This window comes from Diceros bicornis, chromosome 37 (assembly GCF_020826845.1).
Source record: "Diceros bicornis minor isolate mBicDic1 chromosome 37, mDicBic1.mat.cur, whole genome shotgun sequence".
NCBI classification, from domain to species: domain Eukaryota; kingdom Metazoa; phylum Chordata; class Mammalia; order Perissodactyla; family Rhinocerotidae; genus Diceros; species Diceros bicornis.
The window spans coordinates 4716087-4738462 of NC_080776.1; the positions used below are offsets into that span (position 1 = coordinate 4716087).

Genomic DNA, 22376 nt, shown 5'->3' on the forward strand with positions numbered 1-22376 from the left:
AGTTTTTCTTTGAAATTTTTCTTAAAACTTGAACAAAAGATCCTTCAATACGTCACTTCTCTTCTAAGTATATAAGGATTAACATTTAGCTTATAGAAATTTCAGAATATTCTAATTTCAACTCTAGGAAAGGATTCTGTGTTGTTCTAACCGTAACTTGTTTCTTCAGTTTTTGTGGATTTGTTAGTGCATAAAAAGAATTTATCCTGACTCCAGACCGATTATGTTGGATTGACAGCTGATACAAGTTGTCAGCATTGCCTGTCATATTGAGACTTAGCAGAGTTCAAAAAGGCTCGTAAAACCTTCACATTATCCTGTCAATACTGACATTTCATTAAGGATTAATTAAACCAAATTTGCTTGTTAATAAAACTCAAAATATCAATCAGTTCTATCACTATAATGTATCACTAACTTGTATGTTGTGTGGTGTGTGTGCATATTCATGGTTAAGAAATAACATATTATAGGTCTTTTTTTAGTTTATGCTAAAGGCAACAGTGTGCAAAGGAATGTGAAAGATTTTTAATTAAAATTAGATCAGAGTATACACACAGCCAAGACTAATTTCAATATTTACCACAACCAGAAAAATAGGGGACAATATCTCTTTTCTTTGAAGACCATTCCAGAATTGATTTTATACTTAACTTTCAAATTGATTTACATATTAGAACAAATTTAATTTCATCTACAAAGTGAAAATAGTTTACATCGTCGTCGTATGTTCAACTTACTACAATATAATACCGTGAAAAACTTGTTGAAGTTCTACTTCAATTATATGTTAAATTAATTAAGTTAAATTAATTAAATTGCCAGGCCCTTGTGACTCTTTTGCTCTCTTGTAGCAATAATAAAAATAACTTTTAAAGCTTCTGTTTACCTGAAGTCATTAACAAGCAACTTATTTAATTAAAAATAAGCTTATTTATTATGTAACAAATATTTATTGATAATGGACTATGTTCTCTGTATTCTGCACAGTGATGGGGATAAACTAGTAAGCAAAAGAGACACATTACCTATACTTATGGACTTAACAGTTGTGGGGGAAAATATATGTGTTTAAATAGTCCTACCGCAAAATTGCGGCTTAACAGGTGTTATGAAGGAGAGGTTTCCAAGGCTGTGCAAGTCTGTGAGAGGGAGATTTGACATAATGAAGCAGATCAAGGAAGCCTTGAAAAGGCGACCTTTGAGTTTAGATCTGAAGGATTGGTTGGAGTTACTGGTGGAAAGAATCAGAGAAGGATTTGCTCAGGCAGAAGCGCTGCACAAAGGCCCACTGGCATAACAGAGTCAACAAATATAGGGACTGTTATAGGTGAAATTGTGTTACCCCAAAAAGGTGTCCTGAAGTCCCAACCCCCAGTACCTAAGAATGTGAGCTTATTTTGAAATAGGGTCTTTTCAGGTTTAACAAAGTTAAAATGAGGTTATTATGGTAGGCCCTAATCCGATATGATAGGTGTCTTTATAAAAAGGGAAGATTTGCACACAGACAGAAGACTATGTGAAGAGACACGGAAAAGATAGACATCTTTGAGCCAGGGAATGCCTGAGGCCACCAGGAGCTTGAAGAGAAGACTGGAACAGATCCTTCTAACACCTTGATTTTGGACTTCTGCCCTCCAGAACTGTGAGACAATCAATTTCTGTTGTTCTAAGCCACTCGGTTTGTGGTGCTTTGTTACAGCAGCCTTAGGAAACTAACACAGGGATGGAAAGCAGGTTAGCGTGGATGAAAAGGGAGAATAAAAGCAAGTTTATCTGAAGAAACGATGGAGCAACAAGTGGGGACCTGGACACGGAGAGTCCTAAAGGCCGTTTTTAGGAGTTTTGTTTTTATTCTTACAGCAAAGGATTTAAGCAGTCCAAAAAGAATGATGATAGTAGCTTGGACAAGAGTGGTGGTAATGGGTATGAAGAGAAGTCAAATGGGAACAAGCAAGTGGATTGAAAAATATGATTAAACTACTAAAAAGCAAGCTTACTCAAGGACATCACTCCAGAATTCTATCCTATCTCTTTTACCATCAATCTTTCAATCCATGCTGGACCATTCTCCTCAGCATGAAAGCATACTGCTTTCTTCCACCTATATTTTTGTTTTTTGGTTGTTGATAGCAGATTGATTGAGATATAGTTGACATATAATGTACATATTAAAAGTGTGAAGTTTAATAAGTTTTTACCTATTTATATAACCATGAAACTATTACCACAATTAAGATAATGATCATATCCAAGCCCAAAAGTTCCCTAGTACACCTGTATAATGACTTTCTTTATCTCTGGTAATATTCCTTTCTCTGAGATCTATTTTGTCTGATATGAATATAGCCACCCCGGTTTTCTGCTGCTTATTATCAGCATGGCATATCATTGTTCATCATTTTATTTTTCACTTATTTTTATCTTTGTATCAAAGTGAGTTCCTTGCAGACAGCAAGTAACTGGGTCTTGCTTTCTCGTCTAATCAGATAATCTTTGCCTTTTAATTGGGAGTGTTTAGTTTATTTACATTTAATGTGACTATTGGCATGGTTAAGTATTAATCAACCATTTGCTACTTGCTTTCTATTTGTCTTATTTGTTCTTTGTATTTTTCTCTTTCTCTGCCTTTTTTTTTTTCCTGAACCTTTCTTTTTTTATTTTTATTTTTTTTATTTTTTTAAAGTGTTTGTTTATTGCAGTAACATTGGCTTATAACATGGTATAAATTTCAGGTGTACATCATTATACTATACTATACATTATACTATTATACTAGTATAACATACTATTAGTATATTATATTATACTATTATACGATTATACTATATATTATAATAGTATACTATTATACTATTATACTATATATTATACTATCATACATTATACTATTAATCTATTTATGCATAGATTACATCATGTTCACCACCCAAAGACTAATTACAACCCATCACCACACACATGTGCCGAATGATCCCTTTTTCCCTCCCCCCTGCCCCATTCCCCTCTGGTAACCACCAATCCAAACTCTGTCACTATGTGTTTCTTTGTTGTTGTCATTGTCTACTACTTAATGAGGGAAATCATACAGTATTTGACCTTCTCCCTCTGACTTATTTCACTTTGCATAATACCCTCAATGTCCATCCATGTTGTCACAAATGGCTGAATTTCATTTCTTATGACTGAGTAGTATTCCATTGTGTATATATACCACAGCTTCTTTATCCATTCGTCCCTTGATGGGCACTTAGGTTGCTTCCAAGGCTTGGCTATTGTGAATAATGCTGCAATGAACACAGGGGTGCATGTATCTTTATGCATTGGTGTTTTCAAGTTCTTTGGATAAATACGCAGCAGTGGAATAGCTGGATCGTATGGTAGCTCTATCCTTAATTTTTTGAGGAATCTCCATACTGTTTTCCATAGTGGCTGCACCAGTTTGCACTCCCACCCACAGTGTATGAGAGTTCCCTTCTCTCCACATCCTCTCCAACACATGCTGTTTCCTGTCTTTTTAATTATAGCCATTCTGACGGGTGTGAGGTGATATCTCATTGTAGTTTTGATTTGCATTTCCATGATAGTTAATGATGTTGAATATCTTTTCATGTGTCTGTTGGCCATCTGTCTATCTTCTTTGGAGAAATGCCTCTTCAGGTCTTTTGCCCATTTTTTAATTGGGTTGGTAGTTTTTTTGTTGTTGAGATGCATGAGTTCTTTATATATTTTGGAGATTAAGCACTTATCAGAAGTACGGTTTGCAAATATCTTCTCCCAATTGTTAGGTTGTCTTTTCGTTTTGTTGATGGTTTCCTATGCTGTGCAGAAGCTTTTTAGTTTTATGTTGTCCCATTTGTTTATTTTTTCTATTATTTCTCTTGCCCGGTCAGACCTGGTGCTTGAAAATATGTTGCTAAGATCGATGTCGAAGAGTGTACTGCCTATGTTTTCTTCTAGAAGTTTCATAGTTTCAGTTCTTACATTCAAGTCTTTAATCCATTTGGAGTTAATTTTTGTGTATGGTGTAAGGTAAGGGTCTACTTTCATTCTTTTGCATGTGGCTATCCAGTTTTCCCAAAACCATTTGTTGAAGAGACTTTCTTTTCCCCATTGTATGTTCTTGGCTGCTTTGTCAAAGATTAGCTATCCATAGATGTGTGGGTTTATTTCTAAGCTTTTGATTCTATTCCATTGATCTGTGTGTGTGTTTTTGTGCCAGTACCATGCTTTTTTGGTTACTATAGCTTTGTAGTATATTTTGAAATCAGGGAGTGTAATACCTCCAGCTTTGTTCTTTTTTCTCAGGATTCCTTTAGCTATTCGGGGTCTTTTGTTGTTCCATATAAATTTTAGGATTCTTTGTTCTATTTCTGTGAAAAATGTTGTTGAAACTTTGATAGGGATTGCATTGAATCTATAGATGGCTTTAGGAAGTATGGACATCTTAACTATGTTAATTCTTCCAATCCAAGAGCACGGAATATCTTTCCATTTCTTTGTGTCTTCTTCAATTTCTTTCAGAAATGTTTTATAGTTTTTGGTGTACAGGTCTTTCACTTCTTTGGTTAAGTTTATTCCTAGTTATTTTATTCTTTTTGTTGCAATTGTAAACGGGATTGTATTCTTAATTTCTCTTTCTGCTACTTCGTTGTTAGTGTATAGAAATGCAACTGATTTTTGTATGTTGATTTTGTATCCTGCAACTTTACCATATTCATTTATTACTTCTAAAAGGTTTTTGGTGGATTCTTTAGGGTTTTCTATATATAAAATCATGTCATCTGCAAATAATGAGAGTTTCACTTCTTCATTTCCAATTTGGATCCCTTTTATTTCTTTTTCTTGCCTGATTGATCTGGCTAGGACTTCCAGTACTATGTTAAATAGGAGTGGTGACAGTGGGCATCCTTGTCTGGTTCCTGTTCTTAGAGGGATAGCTTTCAGTGTTTCACCATTGAGGATGATGTTACCTGTAGGTTTCTCATACATGGCCTTTATTATGTTGAGGTACTTTCTTTCTATACCCATTTTATTCAGAGTTTTTATCATAAATGGATGCTGTATCTTGTCAAATGCTTTCTCTGCATCTATTGAGAGGATCATGTGATTTTTATTCTTCATTTTATTAATGTGGTGTATTACGTTGATTGATTTGCGAATGTTAAACCATCCCTGCATACCTGGAATAAACCCCCCTTGATCATGGTGTACAATCTTTTTAATGTATTGTTGTATGTGATTTGCTAGTATTTTGTTGAGGATTTTTGCATCGATGTTCATCAGTGATATTGGCCTGTAATTTTCTTTTTTTGTGTTGTCCTTGTCTGGTTTTGGTATCAGGGTAATGTCGGCCTCGTAGAATGAGTTACGGAGCTTCCACCCCTCCTCAATTTTTTGGAAGAGTTTGAAAAGGATAGGTATTAAGTCTTCTTTGAATTTTGGTAGAATTTACCAGGGAAGCCATCTGGTCTTGGACTTTTATTTTTGGGGAGGTTTTTGATTACTGTTTCGATCTCCTTACTGATGATTGATGTATTCAAATTCTCTATTTCTTCTTGATCCAGTTTTGGAAGGTGGTATGATTCTAAGAATTTATCCATTTCCTCCAGATTGTCGAATTGGTTGGCATATAGCTTTTCCTAGTATTCTCTTATGATCTTTTGTATTTCTGAGGTGTCTGTTGTAATTTCTCCTCTTTCATTTCTGATTTTACTTATTTGTGTCTTCTCTCTTTTTTTCTTGGTGGGTCTAGCTAAAGGTTTGTCAATTTTGTTTATCTTTTCACAGAACCAGCTCTTGGTTTTATTGATTTTTTGTATTGTTTTTTTAGTCTCTATTTCATTTATTTCTGCTCGGATTTTTATTATTTCCCTTCTTCTACTGATTTTGGGCTTCATTTGTTCTTTTTCTAGTTCCTTTAGGTGCATTGTTAGATTGTTTATTCGAGATTTTTCTTGCTTGTTGAGATAGGCCTGTATCGCTATAAACTTCCCTCTTAGAACTGCTTTTGCTGTATCCCATAAATTCTGGCATGTCATATATTCATTTTCATTTGTCTCCAGGTATTTTTTGATTTCTCCTTTGATTTCTTCGTTGATCCAATCGTTGTTCAGTAGCATTTTGTTTAATCTCCACGTATTTGTGACTTTTCTGATTTTCTTCCTATAGTTGATTTCTAGTTTCATACCGTTGTGGTCAGAAAAGATGCTTGGTATTATTTCAATCTTCTTAGTTTTATGGAGACTTGTTTTGTGGCCTAATATGTGATCAATCCTGGAGAATGTTCCATGTGCATTTGAAAAGAATGTGTATTCTTTGGTTTTTGGATGGAATGCTCTGTATATATCTACTAGGTCCATCTGTTCTAGTGTGTCATTTAAGGCCAATATTTCCTTATTGATCATCTGTTTGGATGATCTATCCGTTGGTGTAAGTGGAATGTTAAAGTCCCCTACTATTATTGTGTTACTGTCTATTTCTCTTTTTATGTCTGTTAATAATTGCTTTATATATTTAGGTGCACCTACATTGGGTGCGTAGATATTTACAAGTGTTATATCCTCTTGTTGGATTGTTCACTTGATCATTTTGTAATGCCCTTCTTTGTCTCTATTTAAAGTTTTTGTTTTAAAGTTTATTTTGTCTGATATGAGTATTGCTAACCCAGCTTTGTTTTCATTGCCATTTGCATGGAGTATCTTTTTCCATCCCTTCACTTTCAGTTTGTGAGTGTCTTTAGGTCTGAAGTGTGTCTCTTGTATGCAGCATATGTATGGGTCTTGTTGTTTTATCCAGTCAGCCACCCTATGCCTTTTAATTGGAGCATTTAGTCCATTGACGTTTAAAGTAGCTATTGATAAGTATGTACTTACTGCCATTTTTAACTTTTTTTTCTCAGTGTTTTAGTAGTCCTTCTCTGTTCCTTTCTCCTTCTATACAAAATTGACTGTCTCTTTAGTTTGTCCTCTGTCTGAAAGCTCTACTCTTTAACTCCTCTGCTCCCTCATTTTATATTTTTGATATCATATCTAACTTCTTTTTTGTGCATTTGTATCCATTACCCTCTTATCATGGAAATATATAATTTTTCCTATTTGTGGTATTCTTTTTTCCCCTTAAATCAGTCCCTTTAACATTTCTTGTAGCGCTGGTTTCTTGGTTACAAACTCCTTTAATTTTTGCTTGTCTGGGAAATTTTTGATCTCTCCTTCCATTTTGAATGATAACCTTGCTGGGTAGAGTATTCTTTTCTGTAAGTTTTTTCCTTTCATCACTTTAAATATATCGTGCCACTCTCTTCTAGCCTGTAAGGTTTCTGCTGAGAAGTCAGCTGATAGCCTTATGGGGTTTCCTTTGTATGTAACTTGTCTTTCTCTTGTGGCTTTTAGGATTCTCTCTTTATCTTTAATTCTGGACATTTTGATTATGATGTGTCTTGGTGTGGGCCTCTTTGGGTTTATTTTATTTGGGGCTCTCTGTGCTTCCTGGATGTCTGTTTCCTTCCTTAGGTTAGGGAAGTTTTCATCTATTATTTCTTGAAATATATTCTCTGCCCCTTTGTCTTGTTCTTCTCCTTCTGGGACATCAATAACACGGATGTTAGTGCGCTTGATGTTGTCCCAGAGGTCCCTTAGATTGTCCTCACTCTTTTTAATTCTTTTCTCTTTTACCTGTTCACCTTGGGTAATTTCTTCTAGTCTTTCGTCCAGCTCACAGGTCCATTCTTCTGTATCCTCTTCTCTGCTTTTGAGTCCCTCTAATGAATTTTTCATTTCCAGTATTGTATTATTCATTTCTGATTGGTTCTTTTTTATATCTTCCATTTCTTTGTTGACATTCTCACTGAGTTCATCTATTCTTCTCCCCAGATCAGTGAGCATCCTTAACACTCTTTGTTTGAACTCTCTGTCAGGTAGGTTGCTCATTTCTGTTTCACTTAGTTCCTTTTCTGGGGTTTTGTCCTGTTCCCTTACTTGGAATGTTTTCCTTTGCCTCCTCATTTTGCCTCTTTCCCTGTGCTTGTGTCTACGTATTAGGTAGGTCAGCTACATCTCCTGCTCTTGGATAGGTGACCTTATGTAAGTGATGGCTTAGGAGGCCTGCAGTGTGCTTCCCTCAGTTCTCAATATTCCTAGGGTGACCCCTATGTGGGCTACGTGTGTCCTTCTGTTGTGGCCTGTTTGCTCTCCCTGTAGGCGCCTAGGGAGGCCGAGTCAAGCTCCTGGTTAGCTGTTGTAATGCTCAGCTGCTTGTAGTTGTTGTGGTCCCTTCAGTCTCTTTATTGGGTGTGGGGAGCCCTAGGACAGTTGGCTGTAAGTTCTAATACCACGTTTGTGTTGAGTATTTCTTTTAAATGAGTAGACCCCCAGCATGGCAGGTTGTTAGACTCAGGGGCTTACAATTGCTATAAGCCTCCAGCCTTTAGGTCTCTTGTCAGCTCTCTGAGGATTGCAGCTGGGTGGGGCTGGCCTCAGGCACAAGAGCACTCAATTGTTTCAGGCTTGGGAAGGTGGGGCAAACCCCCTATGTGGGTCTTTGAGAAGCACAAGTCTTCTGCAGCTGACATGCCCTGCCACCCACAGGTCCACACACAAGTCAACACAATCCTGCCCCGTGTGTGCGCCCTGACCTCCTGAAGTGGACCCAGTCTCTCCACCGCAGAAGCCCCACACACTCCACCACCGCCCCACACTCTCCACCTGCTCCTTGTGCACGCCCTGCCCCACTGAAATCGGCTCAGTTGCCAGGCTGCAGTGAGTCCAATCACCAATCTCTGCAGGCCCACAAGTTACCTGAGGGCTTTTGTTGGGTGGGGCCAGTCTCTAGGGTGGGCTGCCTGCCCTGGCTGAGCTGGATTAAATCCGTGCTCTAGTGGGTGTGGCAGACCTCGGCTAGCAGGCCCCAGGGAGAACTCCAATGGCGTCTGTGTCAGCACACCCACACCGGGCCACAACAATGGCCGCCACCAATGTCCCAGTCCCTGGAGAGGTCTCATCTCTCACTGAGATGCACTCAGGGCCTATCAGGTGAGTCTCTTTTCACCAAAGCGCTGTGCACCTTTCTTTCTGGTAATTTTAGGTTGCTTTCTGAAACAGGTGAGTTTGTACGTGGCCCCTTTAAGAGCCGGTTTTAATTTCTTAATGAACCAGCTTTTCTGGGGGTACTCCCCAATGTTTTAGTAGCAGGCAAAGTCAGATATAATGCCACTCGTCTCAATTGTGCTGGGTCCACAAAATGCCCACAGTGGGGGCGCTCCCTGGCTCAGGGCCCGGCGCCTCCAGGGAGGCTGCGTACCTGTGAGCTGCTCCCGGCAGCCCTGAAGCTGGTGGCTTGTGAAGGCGGCATTTTTTCTCTCCAGAAGGGAGTTTCTGCCTCTTTCACCTCAATTAAGATTGTCCATGGTTGCAGGAGTTCCTCTTATCCAGTTTTCAGGTCTGTCTCAGGGGTAATTTTTCCACGAGTAGTTGTAAATTGGCTGTGTCCGCGGGAGGAGGTGAGTTCAGAGTCTGCTTACACTGCCATCTTGACTTCGAGTCTCTCTCTGCCTTCTTTTGGGTTAAATATTTTTATCATTCCATTTTATGTGTATTGTTGGCTTATTAGCTATTATTTTTTGGATATTTGAGTGGTTGTTTCTACCTTCAATTAACGTTAAGTGACGTATCACTTCACATTTGGTACACGTAACTTGTAAGAATATGTTACTTTTATATTTCTCTTCTCCTGCCCTTAGTGTTATTATTGTTATACTTATTATTTTACTTATGTTAAAAAACTCACAGGTCAATTATCTTTTGAATATATTTAAATATTAAGTTCTGGATTGGTTTTGATTGATATTTTTTCTCTTCATTATGGTTCACATTTTCTTACTTCTTTGCATATCTGATAATTTTTTATTATATGCCAGGCATTATGATTTTTACCTTTTGGGTGCTGGATATTTTTGCTTCCCTATAAGTATTCTTTATCTTTACTCTGGGAAATGGTGAAGTTACTTAGACACAGTTTGATTCTTTTGGGTCCTGCTTTTAAATTTAGGTGAAAACAGAACAGTATTTAGTTCTGGGGGTGTTTTTTTTTTTTTGTCCCACTACCAAGCCAGGATCTTTCTGAGTAGTCTCCCCAATACCCTCATGAATTATGAGGTCTCCTAGTCTGAAAAACACTCACAATTCCCAGCCCTGTGTGAGCTCTGAATGTTGTTTCCTCTAATCCTTTCATGTGCTTATTTTCACAGCCTGGGATAGTTTCCTCACAAACATGCATTGATCAGGACTCAGCTGAATACTCAAAGGGACATGTGTGCAAATCTCTGGAATTTTCTCTCTGCTGATCTCTTCTCTTCAGTGTGCTGCCCTACAGAGATGAGCCACCTTGGCCCCTTTAGACCCCTAGCTTTGTCTACTCCCAAAAAGGTTGTTTATACTTTCTTTAAATAACTCATTTTCTCCTTTACGTCTCTTCCAATCTGGCTTTCACTTGCTCTGAAATTCTTATCAAGTCACCCATGCCCATCATTTTGCTAAATCTAGTGGTTGATTTTTGTCTTAGGGGATCTGGCCACTTAATGTTTGACCTCATCTTTTATTAATCTTCCCCTCACTCACTCCACTACATTTCTTTTTAATTCCTCAGACATAGTATTCATGGTTTTCCTTAGAGCATTTACACTGGCTCTTCCCTCTGCTTGAAAGGATCTTTCTTCAGATATCTGCCTGCCTAACTCATTCCCCTTTTTCAAGACTTAAATTGTCAATAAGCCTGATCATCCTACTTAAAATTGCAACAACTTCCTAGGATAGCCTGTCTCTAAAGATGACCCTCAACGAACCTTGTGTAGTCCCCTCCACCAGAATCCAGGCTGGCCTGTGACTTGTTTGTAACCAATAGAATGTATCAGTTGTGACTGTCTAGAACTTCTGAGGTGAAGTCAGAGGAAGCTTTGTACCTTCAGTCTTGGTTTCTTGAAATACTAGCTCTCAACACGGTCGCTGACAGTGCACTCTCTCTCAGGACCCAGCCTCCTTGCTGTGATGCCAAAGTCACGGGGAAAGGTGACCTGTAGGCACTGCAGTCAATCAGTTCAGCTGAGGTTCAGTGGCTGGCCATGTGAGGAAGCCATTTGGACCTCCAGCCCAGACAAAAGCCCTGGCTAATATCTTCCTGCAAAGCAGTGAGAAACCCAAGTGAGAACAGCTAGCTAAGCCCAGACAAAGCACAGTATTACAGAAGGTAATAATCGATTGTTTTAAGCCACTAAGTTTTGGGGTAGTTTACAGTCAAGGATGACTAGAAATCCCCTTTTCCCTGTTTAATTTCAAACTCCCTGCTTTACTTTTTCTTTTTTTTCTGAGTATTTATTATCCTTTAACATACTATATGATTTACCAATTTATTATGTTTAGTATTTATTTTTTGTTTGGTTGTCCCCACCAGATTAAAACTCTAAGAAGGTAGAAATCCTTGTGTTTTCTTCCATGATATGTCTCAATTGTGTCTAACAGTCTCTGCCTGGTACACAGTAAGGATTCAATAAATACTGATAGAAAGAATGAAGGAACAAGGTAGTAGTCTATCATAAAAAGTTAAACCAGAGTCATTCTAGAGATAAGCACAAGTTCACCTGAAATGTAGCACATTCCCAAAACCAAAATGCTAAATTAAGACATCAACAAATATCACGGAGTGTCTTTTAAATTAAGGACAGTTACTGGAAGGTAACTGTTAGGAAAAATAGAAGCTGTTTGAAATTGCTTTCAAATATTGGACCTTTGTAAGACTCTTGGTAGTGATTTTATATTAGTATAAAATTTTATGGAGTCATAATAAATAAAAGACCTGAATGTTGTTTTTCCGAAAGTAACAAAAAAAAAATTTAAGATGAAGAGTATATAGCCACAGTTTTTCAATAGAAGAATTTATTGTAGTACCTTTTTTGAGCTATTAAAGAGTTAATGTAATTTGAGTTATCCATGTTTATTAGCATTAGTTTGGCATTATTTAATAAATGTCTGGCGGAGATCGACTTGAATTTGTACTCAAAATATATAAAATATATCTAAAAAAAGGAGAGGAGAGACACTGATTTATTGTGTTTGGTGGCAGCTCAATTTGCTCTTTGTGAAAGAGCGATGTGTTACTGTTTTCTTAAAGATGTTTTATCTTGAAAACTGTATTTCAGTTCTTAGGTAGTTAAGTAAGTGATAGGAAGAATGGCTACGAGTTTTGAACAAAAAATACTTTTTAAGAATGTTCACTGAAAACTCTTTTAAAACTACAGGGTCTGAATTTTTAAAACGTTCAGGTAGATTTATTTTTGAATATATAACTAGAATCTTGATATCATTGTAAAAGAATCATCAATGTTCGACTTCTAATTCACATGCCAACACGCATTTCCAAGCAAACTATAACAAAGAAAAATGCCAAGCACGCCTCTGTAAGCTTAGAATGTATGTGAATTTTATTTTAATCTTCTTTGACTTCTAAACTTGATTATCTTACAGGTTGGCTTGGGCAATTTATCAACTCTCATGCTCAATGAATTCAGTCATTGGGCACACGCAACTTAAAGCAATGAGGCACAACGGTTGGGGGTGCTTAGAAACATCAGTACGGATAGATCACACAGAACCACCAGACAGATCAGAATGTCATAAAATGAGCAAAAGGGCAAAGGCTAAGGTTTAGCCTGAATTTGGGGCAAAACCAAAATTAAGACCAGGCTGCACTGCAGCACAGTGAAAATCAAGTTTTACATGGTTGCTATGTAGACAGGACTATTTCTCATTTATTTACCTTTCCACCATACAACCTGCACATTACAAAACAAAGCAAAATAAAAAACAATGGCATTAAACAGGAATACATGACGTAGTTTGCTAAATAATTAACAGTGCTACCTACCTAATTAAAGTGCTACCAGCAGATTCTAACCTAACATTACCCTTAGCCTACAATCCTTTCCTTATAGGGTGGAGTATCTTGATAAGCAGGTACTAACTTAAGTCAGTCAAGTGCCAGGTCGCCCCAGTGGAAATGGAGTTTTACATAAAGAGTTACTGAAAGTACTTAGTCCTGGGTGGTAGAACACTTCTTCAGCGTGAAGCTAGGTAGTTGCTTTTTCGGCTTTGATTGAGGGAAGCCAAAATCAAACGCACAGGGCCTGGAACATAATGAAAAGGAGTCAAGTGGGCATAGTGGGGACTAAAGCTTGTAAGTACTATCTAAATGGCACAGCTACCCCTCACCTCTGCCAGAGAGTTGCCAGGCTGCAATGTGGGCCCAGGGATGCCAAGGATTTTGTTTATGCAAGAAAAGCCAGAAATATAGACTTATCATGTCAAATCTCCTAAATAATAAATATGGAAATATATTTCATTCTTTTGTGCTCTATGTAAGGCAAAAAAAAAGAAAGAAAAGAAACACACACATGCACATACACACACGCACATACACACACATCTCTGTAGACTAAATTTGGTCCAAAGTTTACTAGTTTGAGGTCAAGCTCCTACTGTAACTTTTTATAAGCAATGACCATCAGAAGAATCTCTCTTAATTTCCTCACTTTCCTCATCTGCCAACTTATCTACACTAGCAAGGTAGCACAGTAAAGAAAAAAAAAATGGAAATGCTGTATTTCTATCTTAAACTAATTCCTTCAACCATGCTCAGCATGCCATCTGCCAAAACCAGATAAATTTTTATTCATTCATTTTGTATCTATTTGTCATCTACTTTGTTCCAGGTACTCTTTTAGGCTTGGCCACAGCAATGAATAGCACATATTAGGACTCCATTCTCAGAGACCTTGTATTCTATTGGAGGAGATGATCAGTTGTTAGGAAAACATGATTAGTTTCGTCTAACAATAACTGCTTTGAAGAGTAATAAGACAAGGTCATGTATTAGATGGTGGGTACCTGGGGTGGGTACTTTTGTATCAGGTGGGCAGAGAGGCTTCCCTGAGGAAGTGCCATTTGATCAGAGATTTGAATGACAAGGTGGAGCCAGGCATGAGAAGGTGTGAAGGAGGAGCATATGATTTCATAGGGAAGAACAGGCACATGAGTCCTAACTTGGGAACAGACTTGGTGTGTTTCAGGAGTAGACACAAGGTCAGTGTGGATATACACGAATGATCATGGGACAGTACATTGAGAGATGAAGTCAGAGAGTCAATCAAGAACCAAATATAAGTTATGTAGGAAGTGTTTAGTGGTTGTTAAGCATGAGAATGAATGACATGATCTAATTTAGATTAAACCACACAAACAAACAAAAACAAATCATTCTGAGTATTGATGGAGGCAACTAAGCATGGGAGAAGAGATATACTTTAATAGGTAATTCAAGTAATGTAGGTGAGAGATAATGGTGGCTTGACTTTAGGGTGATCATAGAAAAATAGAGAATGATTGACAGATTAAGAATACATTCAGAGGGTAGAAACGAAAAGACTTGTTGATGTATTTGATGTAGGAGGAGAGTAAAAGAAAGGAATAGAATAACTCCTAGTTTGTTTGTATTTTTTTTCACTTGAATTATTTTGTGGTATCATTCACTGAATTGAGGAGAATGAAAGAGGAATACTTTTAAGGTAAATCCAAAGTTGCATTTCAGAGTTAAGTTTTGGGCATGCTAAATTGGAGATGCTTATTAAACATACAAGTAGGGGTGTCTAATCAGCAGTTAGATATGTGAGTTTGGAGTTCAGAAGAGAGATCAGCACTGGCCATTAATATTTTAGACTCAATGGCATATGGGTGGTAAAGCCATGTAACCAGGTAAGATAATCTAAGGAAAAATTGTAGAGACAGAAGAGAAAAAAATCCTAGGATAACTGTGGCACTCCAATATTTATATAATAGAGGAACCAACAAAGGGGACTGAGAAATAACTAGTGAGGAAGGTAAAAGCCAAGGAAGAGTGATGCCACAGAAGCCAAGGAAAGAAAGTAGTTCAAGAAAAAATGAATGGCCAACTGTTTAGCTGACAGATCCAGTAAAATTAAAACAGTAAAACAGCTGTTGAAGTTAGTGTGGGGGCATCATTTGTCACAAGAGCTATTAAAGTTGAATGACGGAGTCACTTGAGGAAAGAGTGGGAGGTTAAGATGAAGAAATCGAGACAACAGACAACACTTCCAATAAGTTTATCATGAAAGGGAACCAAGAAGAGGAATGATAGCTGCCGGAATTATGGGCTAATAGAGGAATTTATAAGGTAGGAAGATTCTATGTATGCTCCTAGGATTGATTCAGTAGAAAGAAACTGATGATGCAGGAGAGGGGATAATTGCAGGAGCCAAGTTCATTAGAAGGTGAGCAGTGGTGGGAGCTAGATCACCAATGGAGAGGCTTGATATGAACAGGGACGTTTCATTTACTGTCAGAAAAAATAGAGGATGGACAGAGGCTCAGTTTCATGTATGTGGGTAAATTTTGTGATGAAAGTGAGGAAGTTTTAGACTGAATCTATTTTATCAGGATCATCATTTGAGAGGGGAGAGGGAGTGGAAAGGAGGTGGATCTGGAGGTCAGGGCACCACTGGACAAAGGAGAAGTTATGAAATACTCATTTTGGATAGTGTCAGAGTAATTATACAATGCAGTGGAGGTGCAGAGCATTAGAGAATACCATTTGTCACTTATGGTCACGTATTTAGAGTGAGACAAGAGAGCATTATCATGCATCATGAAGCTTGCGCCATGTGGTAGGCTGAATAATGGTCCCCCAAATATCCAGATTCTAGTCTCTGGAACCTGTGCATGTTTCCTTATATGACGAGGGATTTTGAGATGTAACTAGGGATCTTGAGATAGATGATTAAACTAAGGATCTTGAGATAGATTGTTTTGGATTATCTGAATCTGTCCTAAATGTAATCAAAGTGTCCTTAAAGAGGTAGGCAGAAGAAGACTTGATTAGTAAAGTGGAGAAAGTAATATGATAAGAATAAATTTCTTTTGTTTTGGTAATTTATTACCGCAGCAATGGGTAACTAATGTAGTCCATTAATTAATTAATTCCTCTTCCTCTGAATCTTTAACCTGTCCCTTCTTTCACGCTATTTCCTATTGGCATGTAACCATGCTTAAGAATATTTTTTTAAAAACAAGAGCATTAACAAACAAAAACAAAATAAAACAAATAAAATTACTTAACTTCACGTGCTTAGCTCTCACTACCATCCTCTTGAATATAGTTGTTTTTACAACTAAAGGATTTTATTTTTACCTTCTCCTCCTCACCTGTCATCAATTCTTTAATCCACTGCCAACCGTCTTCAACTTTTTACTCTAGTAATCTTCTCTCAAATTCAGCAATGTGCCTTCATTCTTAATTCCAGTGTACTTTTTTCACTTCTGCTTTTCTCACCCTCTTGGTTAATCAATTGATTCCCCCATTTTGGTGATATTCTCTTCTCTTGGGTTATATGACCCTACTGATTTTCTAGTTTTTTTTTTCCCCTCTCTGGCCATTCTTTAGTCTCTTTCATGGGCTGCCATCCTTCAACTTTTTCCTTAGTGTTCTTAACACAGCTCTGTTTTCTTCTCATTCTACACACCGTCCTTGAGCCATCTTGTCTATTTCCAGAACTTCAATTACCATCTAGATACTGTTCACTCCAGATTTTCTATCTGACACTCAGAGTACTCACCAGGTCAAACACACTCTGTTCCTTTACACCCCACTGTCACACTGAGATATCCTGAGCTGGAATGACTGCCTCTGTTGTCCTGCTCCACAGCACCCTCAAGCTAGACTGCAGTGATTAAGAATACTGGATCTGGTGTCACTGAACGGAATTGAAGTCTGACTTTGCTCCCTTCTTACCTGTAATATCTTGGGCAAGTGATTTCCCATCTTAATCTGTAAAATAATAAAACCCCTCTAAACTTTGATGATTAAGTGAAATAATGCACATCAAGTAAAAGGCATAGTACCTGGCACACAGTAGGTGATTAATAAATATTGGCAATTATTACTGCTAGTTTTCTTCTTCTCCTCTCTAAGCACTGTGTCTGCTGGTAGTTACTACCATGGCACTTCTCCTTTGCATCACCGTTGCTGTCGTAGCTACTAATCTCTTCCACAACTTAATGTTCACAGCCCACCACTGCCACCCCATTCCTCTTTGCATTTTTCTCTGTGACTTTTCCTGTCACTCACACACTCTTATTTTGTCTTTTCCCTTTGTCACTCTCCTCCTTCTCCTCTTTTTTCTTCACCAATGATTTTGCAAGTCTCAACAGTACAGACCACTCTTTGAGACATCTTCCTCACTGTCAGGTTCTGCTTCTTAGGTTTCATAGTTACTATTTATTTTATCACTATTATTTATAGTGAAGATGGAAAAGGAATAATTAGTAGCAGGACCATAGGCCCCCCTTAACTGAGGGCAGACCTGGAAGAGAAATTTCCTTGAAGTATGTTAGTGATAGACCACTGGCAAACACTAATGCTGTGTGCTAGTGGGATAGTCATTATCTGTGGACTGCTGTAGCAGGGTGTCTAGGGTGCTTAGGGAAAACAAACCTAGAGTCTATGAATTTACGTGGTATGGCCCTCTGGAAATGTCACATGTAATATGTCACATTCCTAATATAAAATGGAAATGTTTCGTGCCAAATTAGTTCCCTTTTGGGTAAGCCATGTGACCATACATATCCCTTTGAAGGCTTCATTTGTTAATCTGGGCCAGTGTGTCCTGATTGATAAGAAAGGCCTGGGAAGTTGTGTTAGTCATCCTGGATATTTCCCTGCTCTGTCTGTGCCTTTTGATTTCATGTATCCTTGAAATCATTAGTAAAGCTTCATACTGGGTAAGGTTTATGATTTTGTGAGTCTGATTTGACAATTCAAACCTTTGTGCTTTCTCAATAGATATGGTGGCATTCCAGATGATTGAAGTTGCTAGAAAACTTCTCTGTAGGTATCTGAGTCAATACTAGGCTATGATTCCAACACAACTATCTGTAATGGCTCCAGTTCCCTTCGAGGCAATACATTATCATATATAATTCAGTGAAGAAATGTGTATACGTGTGTATAATGCAATTCATCATCATCTATATCTTTGGGCATGCATAATGCCATAAGAGCAAACATCAATCTGACCAATGATTTGCTATTATAGAGCTTCTAGAATTTTTGACTATTAAAAAAATAAACATAAATAATTCATTCATTTAGCCTCTAACTACTAAAGAAATCATTTCCATAAAAATATACGCATGTCTTCACTGAATTACATATCTTCCAAATTTACAAATGAGATTAGCTCATTTTCAAAACGTCCCATCTTCTTTCAAAATTTCTAGCCTAAACTATTTAGGTATTATTTATGATATTTAGAAATATAACACACCATATATTTTTTTCCCCAAAGCCCCATTAGATAGTTGTATGTCATAGTTACACATCCTTCTAGTTGCTCATATTTGTTTCTTTTTTTTTCTTGCTGTTGCAATGAATATTACATATTTCTCAAGTGTGCTGTTTTCCAGACAAATGTGTATTCCATCATATTGTAATTAGGACCACAACAAGTCCTAGAATGTTGCTTATATCTTAATGAAAGGATAATCAAGCTGTGAAGCTTTATATTTTGGACATTACATTTATTTCTCAGTGATTCTTTCATTTCAGAGAAACAATTTTCATTCTTTTGTGTTTTTAATGCATTATGTACCAAATGGAAAATAAAAATATTCTTAAATGAGAATGAGTGTTGTCCATTGATAAGAATTCAAATATCTACAAGAAGCCCTTTTCTTTCCTCCTTTTATAGATTTTTAAAATTCTCTATTTCCTTTTATTGAGGATTTGAATAGTTCTCTTTTTTTGGCTGAGGAAGATTCACCTGAGCTAACATCCATTGCCAATCTTCCTCTTTTTGTATGGGAGCCGCCACCGCATGGCCACTGGCGGACAAGTGGTGTAGGTCTGTGCCCGGGAACCGAACCTGGGCCATCGAAGTGGAGTGCGCCGAACTTAACCACTAGGCCACCAGGGCTGGTGCTGGATATTGCTTAACATTGCTTTCCTTTTACATCTTTTTAAAGATAGTGTGCATGTAGAGAGGATTATAGTCTACAAGGACTTGAGAATCTAAAAAGCTGTCTGGGTTCAAGAGAAAGGGGAGTCAATACCAAATACAACGTAATAACAATAATAGTCCACTTTTGTATAGCTCTTTTTAACTTTTCAAAATTATTTCATCATATAGTGATATTTCTAATATATAAATATCATAATCTGCAGCACACAGAAGCTGAGATTTCAATATATTCCAATTAACGGAATAATAAGGGAGAGCAATTTGACAAAATTAAAATCTCAGAATGGATTTTCTTTTGATCGTTTTTTGGAAAGGCCTATTTTCTTAGTTGATGTAAATCAAGAGGATTTAAGATTGGATCTAAGAAAACAATCTCCTCATGGGAGGTAAAGCCTGACAGTAGTGCTGGCACCTAGACCCACTGAGGTGGGCTCTTCCCTGGGTTTTGTCAGGGACTGTGCCATTGTTCACCTGTGTGCTCTGCCCTTCTCTGTGGGAGGATTATCCTGTCTGCAAAGCTGAACCCAGGGGTACCCATCTGATGTGTTTTGGTCAGTGAAATGTGAACACAAGTGAAGGATCTTTCTTCCTTACAGAAGCTTTAAGAGTTGGCACATGCTTTGCTGTTCTCTCTTTGTCCCTCTTTTATGGTGACAGATATATTTGACACAACAAGACGGCAGCCAATTGGCAATGGACATATATGATGAGTGAGAAATAAACCTTTGTGTTATAAGTCACTGATATTTCGGAGTCGTTTTTACTGAAGCACAACGTGGACTGGCTTCACTGACACAGGTTTGCTCAGATTATTAGGGACTTCACTGTCCTGTTCTCTAGTGCCGCTACTCTCCTTTGAATATTCTGACCTAAGTGTCAAAAGACACTCCTCTTGATTCTCCATTACTGAGAGAGCACCAACACGTAAAATGCTCTACTAAAACTAGGTGTCAGAAAACTGTGAAACAAACCCACAATCTAGTATAATTACCCATATTTTTACTGATTCACCAATTCCATATTGAACCCCAGGATAAAAACATCTTGATAGAAGTCCAGTCTTTAGTTTCTGCTTTTGGCTAGCAATTGAGTGGCTCCTACCATCTGTGGCAGACACTACAGTGATGCACAGATCAGCTCTCACTTCAAGAAGGCACTCATTGTCGAGTTGTGAGGGCCATCTGTTAACTCCTTCAGGTCTACCTCAGCTTGAGCTAAAGCCATCTTCTCCTAGAGTAGCCTCAGTGACTAAGCCATAATGTGGTGCAAGCACCTAGCCATTTCCTTTCAACAGGGGACTTTTCTAAGGAGTAATCTTTTCTGAGGCTCCCTGTTGGGCTGGCAGAGATTCTATCAGATCTGTGTTGCCATCTGCCCAATCTTGCTTTCTCCTGTTTCCTCACAGATATTCCTTTCCAAGATATTTTGTAATCCTAACTTTGGCCTGGCATCTGTTTTCCAGAGGAACAAACCTACACAATTCTTACCTACTTTTTGGAGTGCCCTCCTTGATATAAAGTCAGGACTGAAAAAAGAATATTCACCCCTTCCTCTTCTTTGTATGGCCCTTATTCTCAGTGCCTGACTCTTGTCTGTGTTTATTCACCGGGCAGCTTTACCATCAGCAGGATAATCATGCCTTATCACGAAACAACAACTTAGAGCAGCCATATAACAATATATCTCAGCGCATATCCTTGGATCTTTTGAGGTTTTGAAATGGAATGTTCTCCTTGATGATTTTCTCAAGTGTAAAGCAGAGATAACTTCCCCATAGAATTGCAAGAAGAATTCATAGCTAATGTTCACTAAGTGCTCGCTTTTTGTCAGGCTTTACATGTGCTAATTTGTTTCATTCCCTCAGCAGGTGAGGCTACCAGGGCAAAGAGAGGCTAAGTGACACACAGCTAGTAATAAGCTGAGCTGGGCCTGGGGCCCAGACAAGTGACCTCACAGCCCATTTACTCAACCACTCTGCTCTACCCCCTCCCTCAGTGAGCCCTGTACAGAATTTAGCCACGTGCCCACCATGGATTTAAGCTTGCCGTTTGTTAGAGTATGGGCTCAATAAATGTTAACCACTACGATTATTTAGTCATTTTCGAAATTGGGGAAGGAAAAAAAACTGAGTAATTTGAATATAAAGAAATGAAGCACCCTTTAAAGCCAATTCAAGGAATTTGTACTTACCTTGAAGGCATTGGAAGTTATTGAAGAGTATTAAGAAAAAAACTGACATTCAGATTTATATGCCAAAAAGGAGACTATACTAGTAGTGTGGTGAATGAATTGAACTTAACCATGAATGGAACTTGGCCATGAGTTGAGGTAAGGAAATGGTGGAATTTATCCAGACTAAAGGTGAGGGTAGCCTGAACTATGGTATTAGCAACTGGAATTGGGAAAAAAGAGATTTGAAAAAAAATTTAGGAAATTCAAATTATACACTTAAGCTTACTACTAAGTTGTGTCACATTAGTCTGTCACATTAAATCTGTCACATTTAATTTGTCTTGACTTCAGGTTACTGACTTGTGAAAAGGAGTTGTTTGAATGCAGTAACTGCTCAAGTTGTTTTCAATTATAGGGTATCTATTCAGAGAGAGAGAGTGGTGGGGGATAAAGTGCAGGGGAAGGGAATAGGGTAGGTAGAACTGTAGGCTTGAATATAGTAAAAGAGATTCAGAATAACTTGGCTTTGGAAGCTTTGTGTATTTATGACATTAGTAAGAAAGTCTTTTTTTCAGGCAAAAATCTAAATAAGGTGCATTTAACATTTTATGTTCCTCTAGCCTCTCAATTTACTTCTAAACTCTCTTAACGCAATAAACATATTTTTGTCTAGTCTTTTCAAAGAGAATTTATTAGCATCTTAGAACTGTGCTTAAATGTGAAGAGAGGTTCAAAATCATAGTGGGGGGGTTGGTTAGTTTGTGAAAAAACTTTAAGCAAGTTTATAAATAAACCCAATAAAACCAAGTTTTCTTTGAAAAAAAAGTTCTGGGATTGATGCAAATCCCATCAAATTTGGCAGTCAGGATAAATAGATATTTGCCACGAAGAGTAGTGACTTGAGTCTATATCTCAAGCAATACAGATAGTTGTAGGAAAAGTAAAGAAACAAGGTCCACTTTACCAAATGGTGTTGCACCTGTTACGGACCTGGCAAAGGAAAAGTATATCATTCTGGAAATTGCTGCAGAGTGTGGTTATTGTGCAGCACCACGGCAGAGATTTCCAAAGTTTTTGCAGAGCTGAGATGTCAGGGTCACTGGGTGTTAGCACTTCAGGGCTCTTTGTC

General features: G+C 37.8%; 1 protein-coding gene across 4 annotated transcripts in view; it reads left to right on the top strand.

The window, feature by feature from the left end:
• Nucleotides 1-8893: 8893 nt before the first annotated feature.
• The window catches only part of LOC131398997 (sperm-associated antigen 16 protein-like), a 598225-nt gene continuing 584742 nt past the window's right edge, over nt 8894-22376 (top strand). For 2 of the 4 annotated variants that reach the window (XM_058532947.1, XM_058532946.1), the window contains exon 1: nt 8897-9029. In XM_058532947.1, the coding sequence (XP_058388930.1) occupies nt 8920-9029 (110 nt within the window). In that variant the 5' untranslated portion in view covers nt 8897-8919. Of the gene's footprint in view, nt 9030-22376 lie in introns of all 4 variants that reach the window. The other 2 variants (XM_058532945.1, XM_058532944.1) reach the window with 2 other exon arrangements.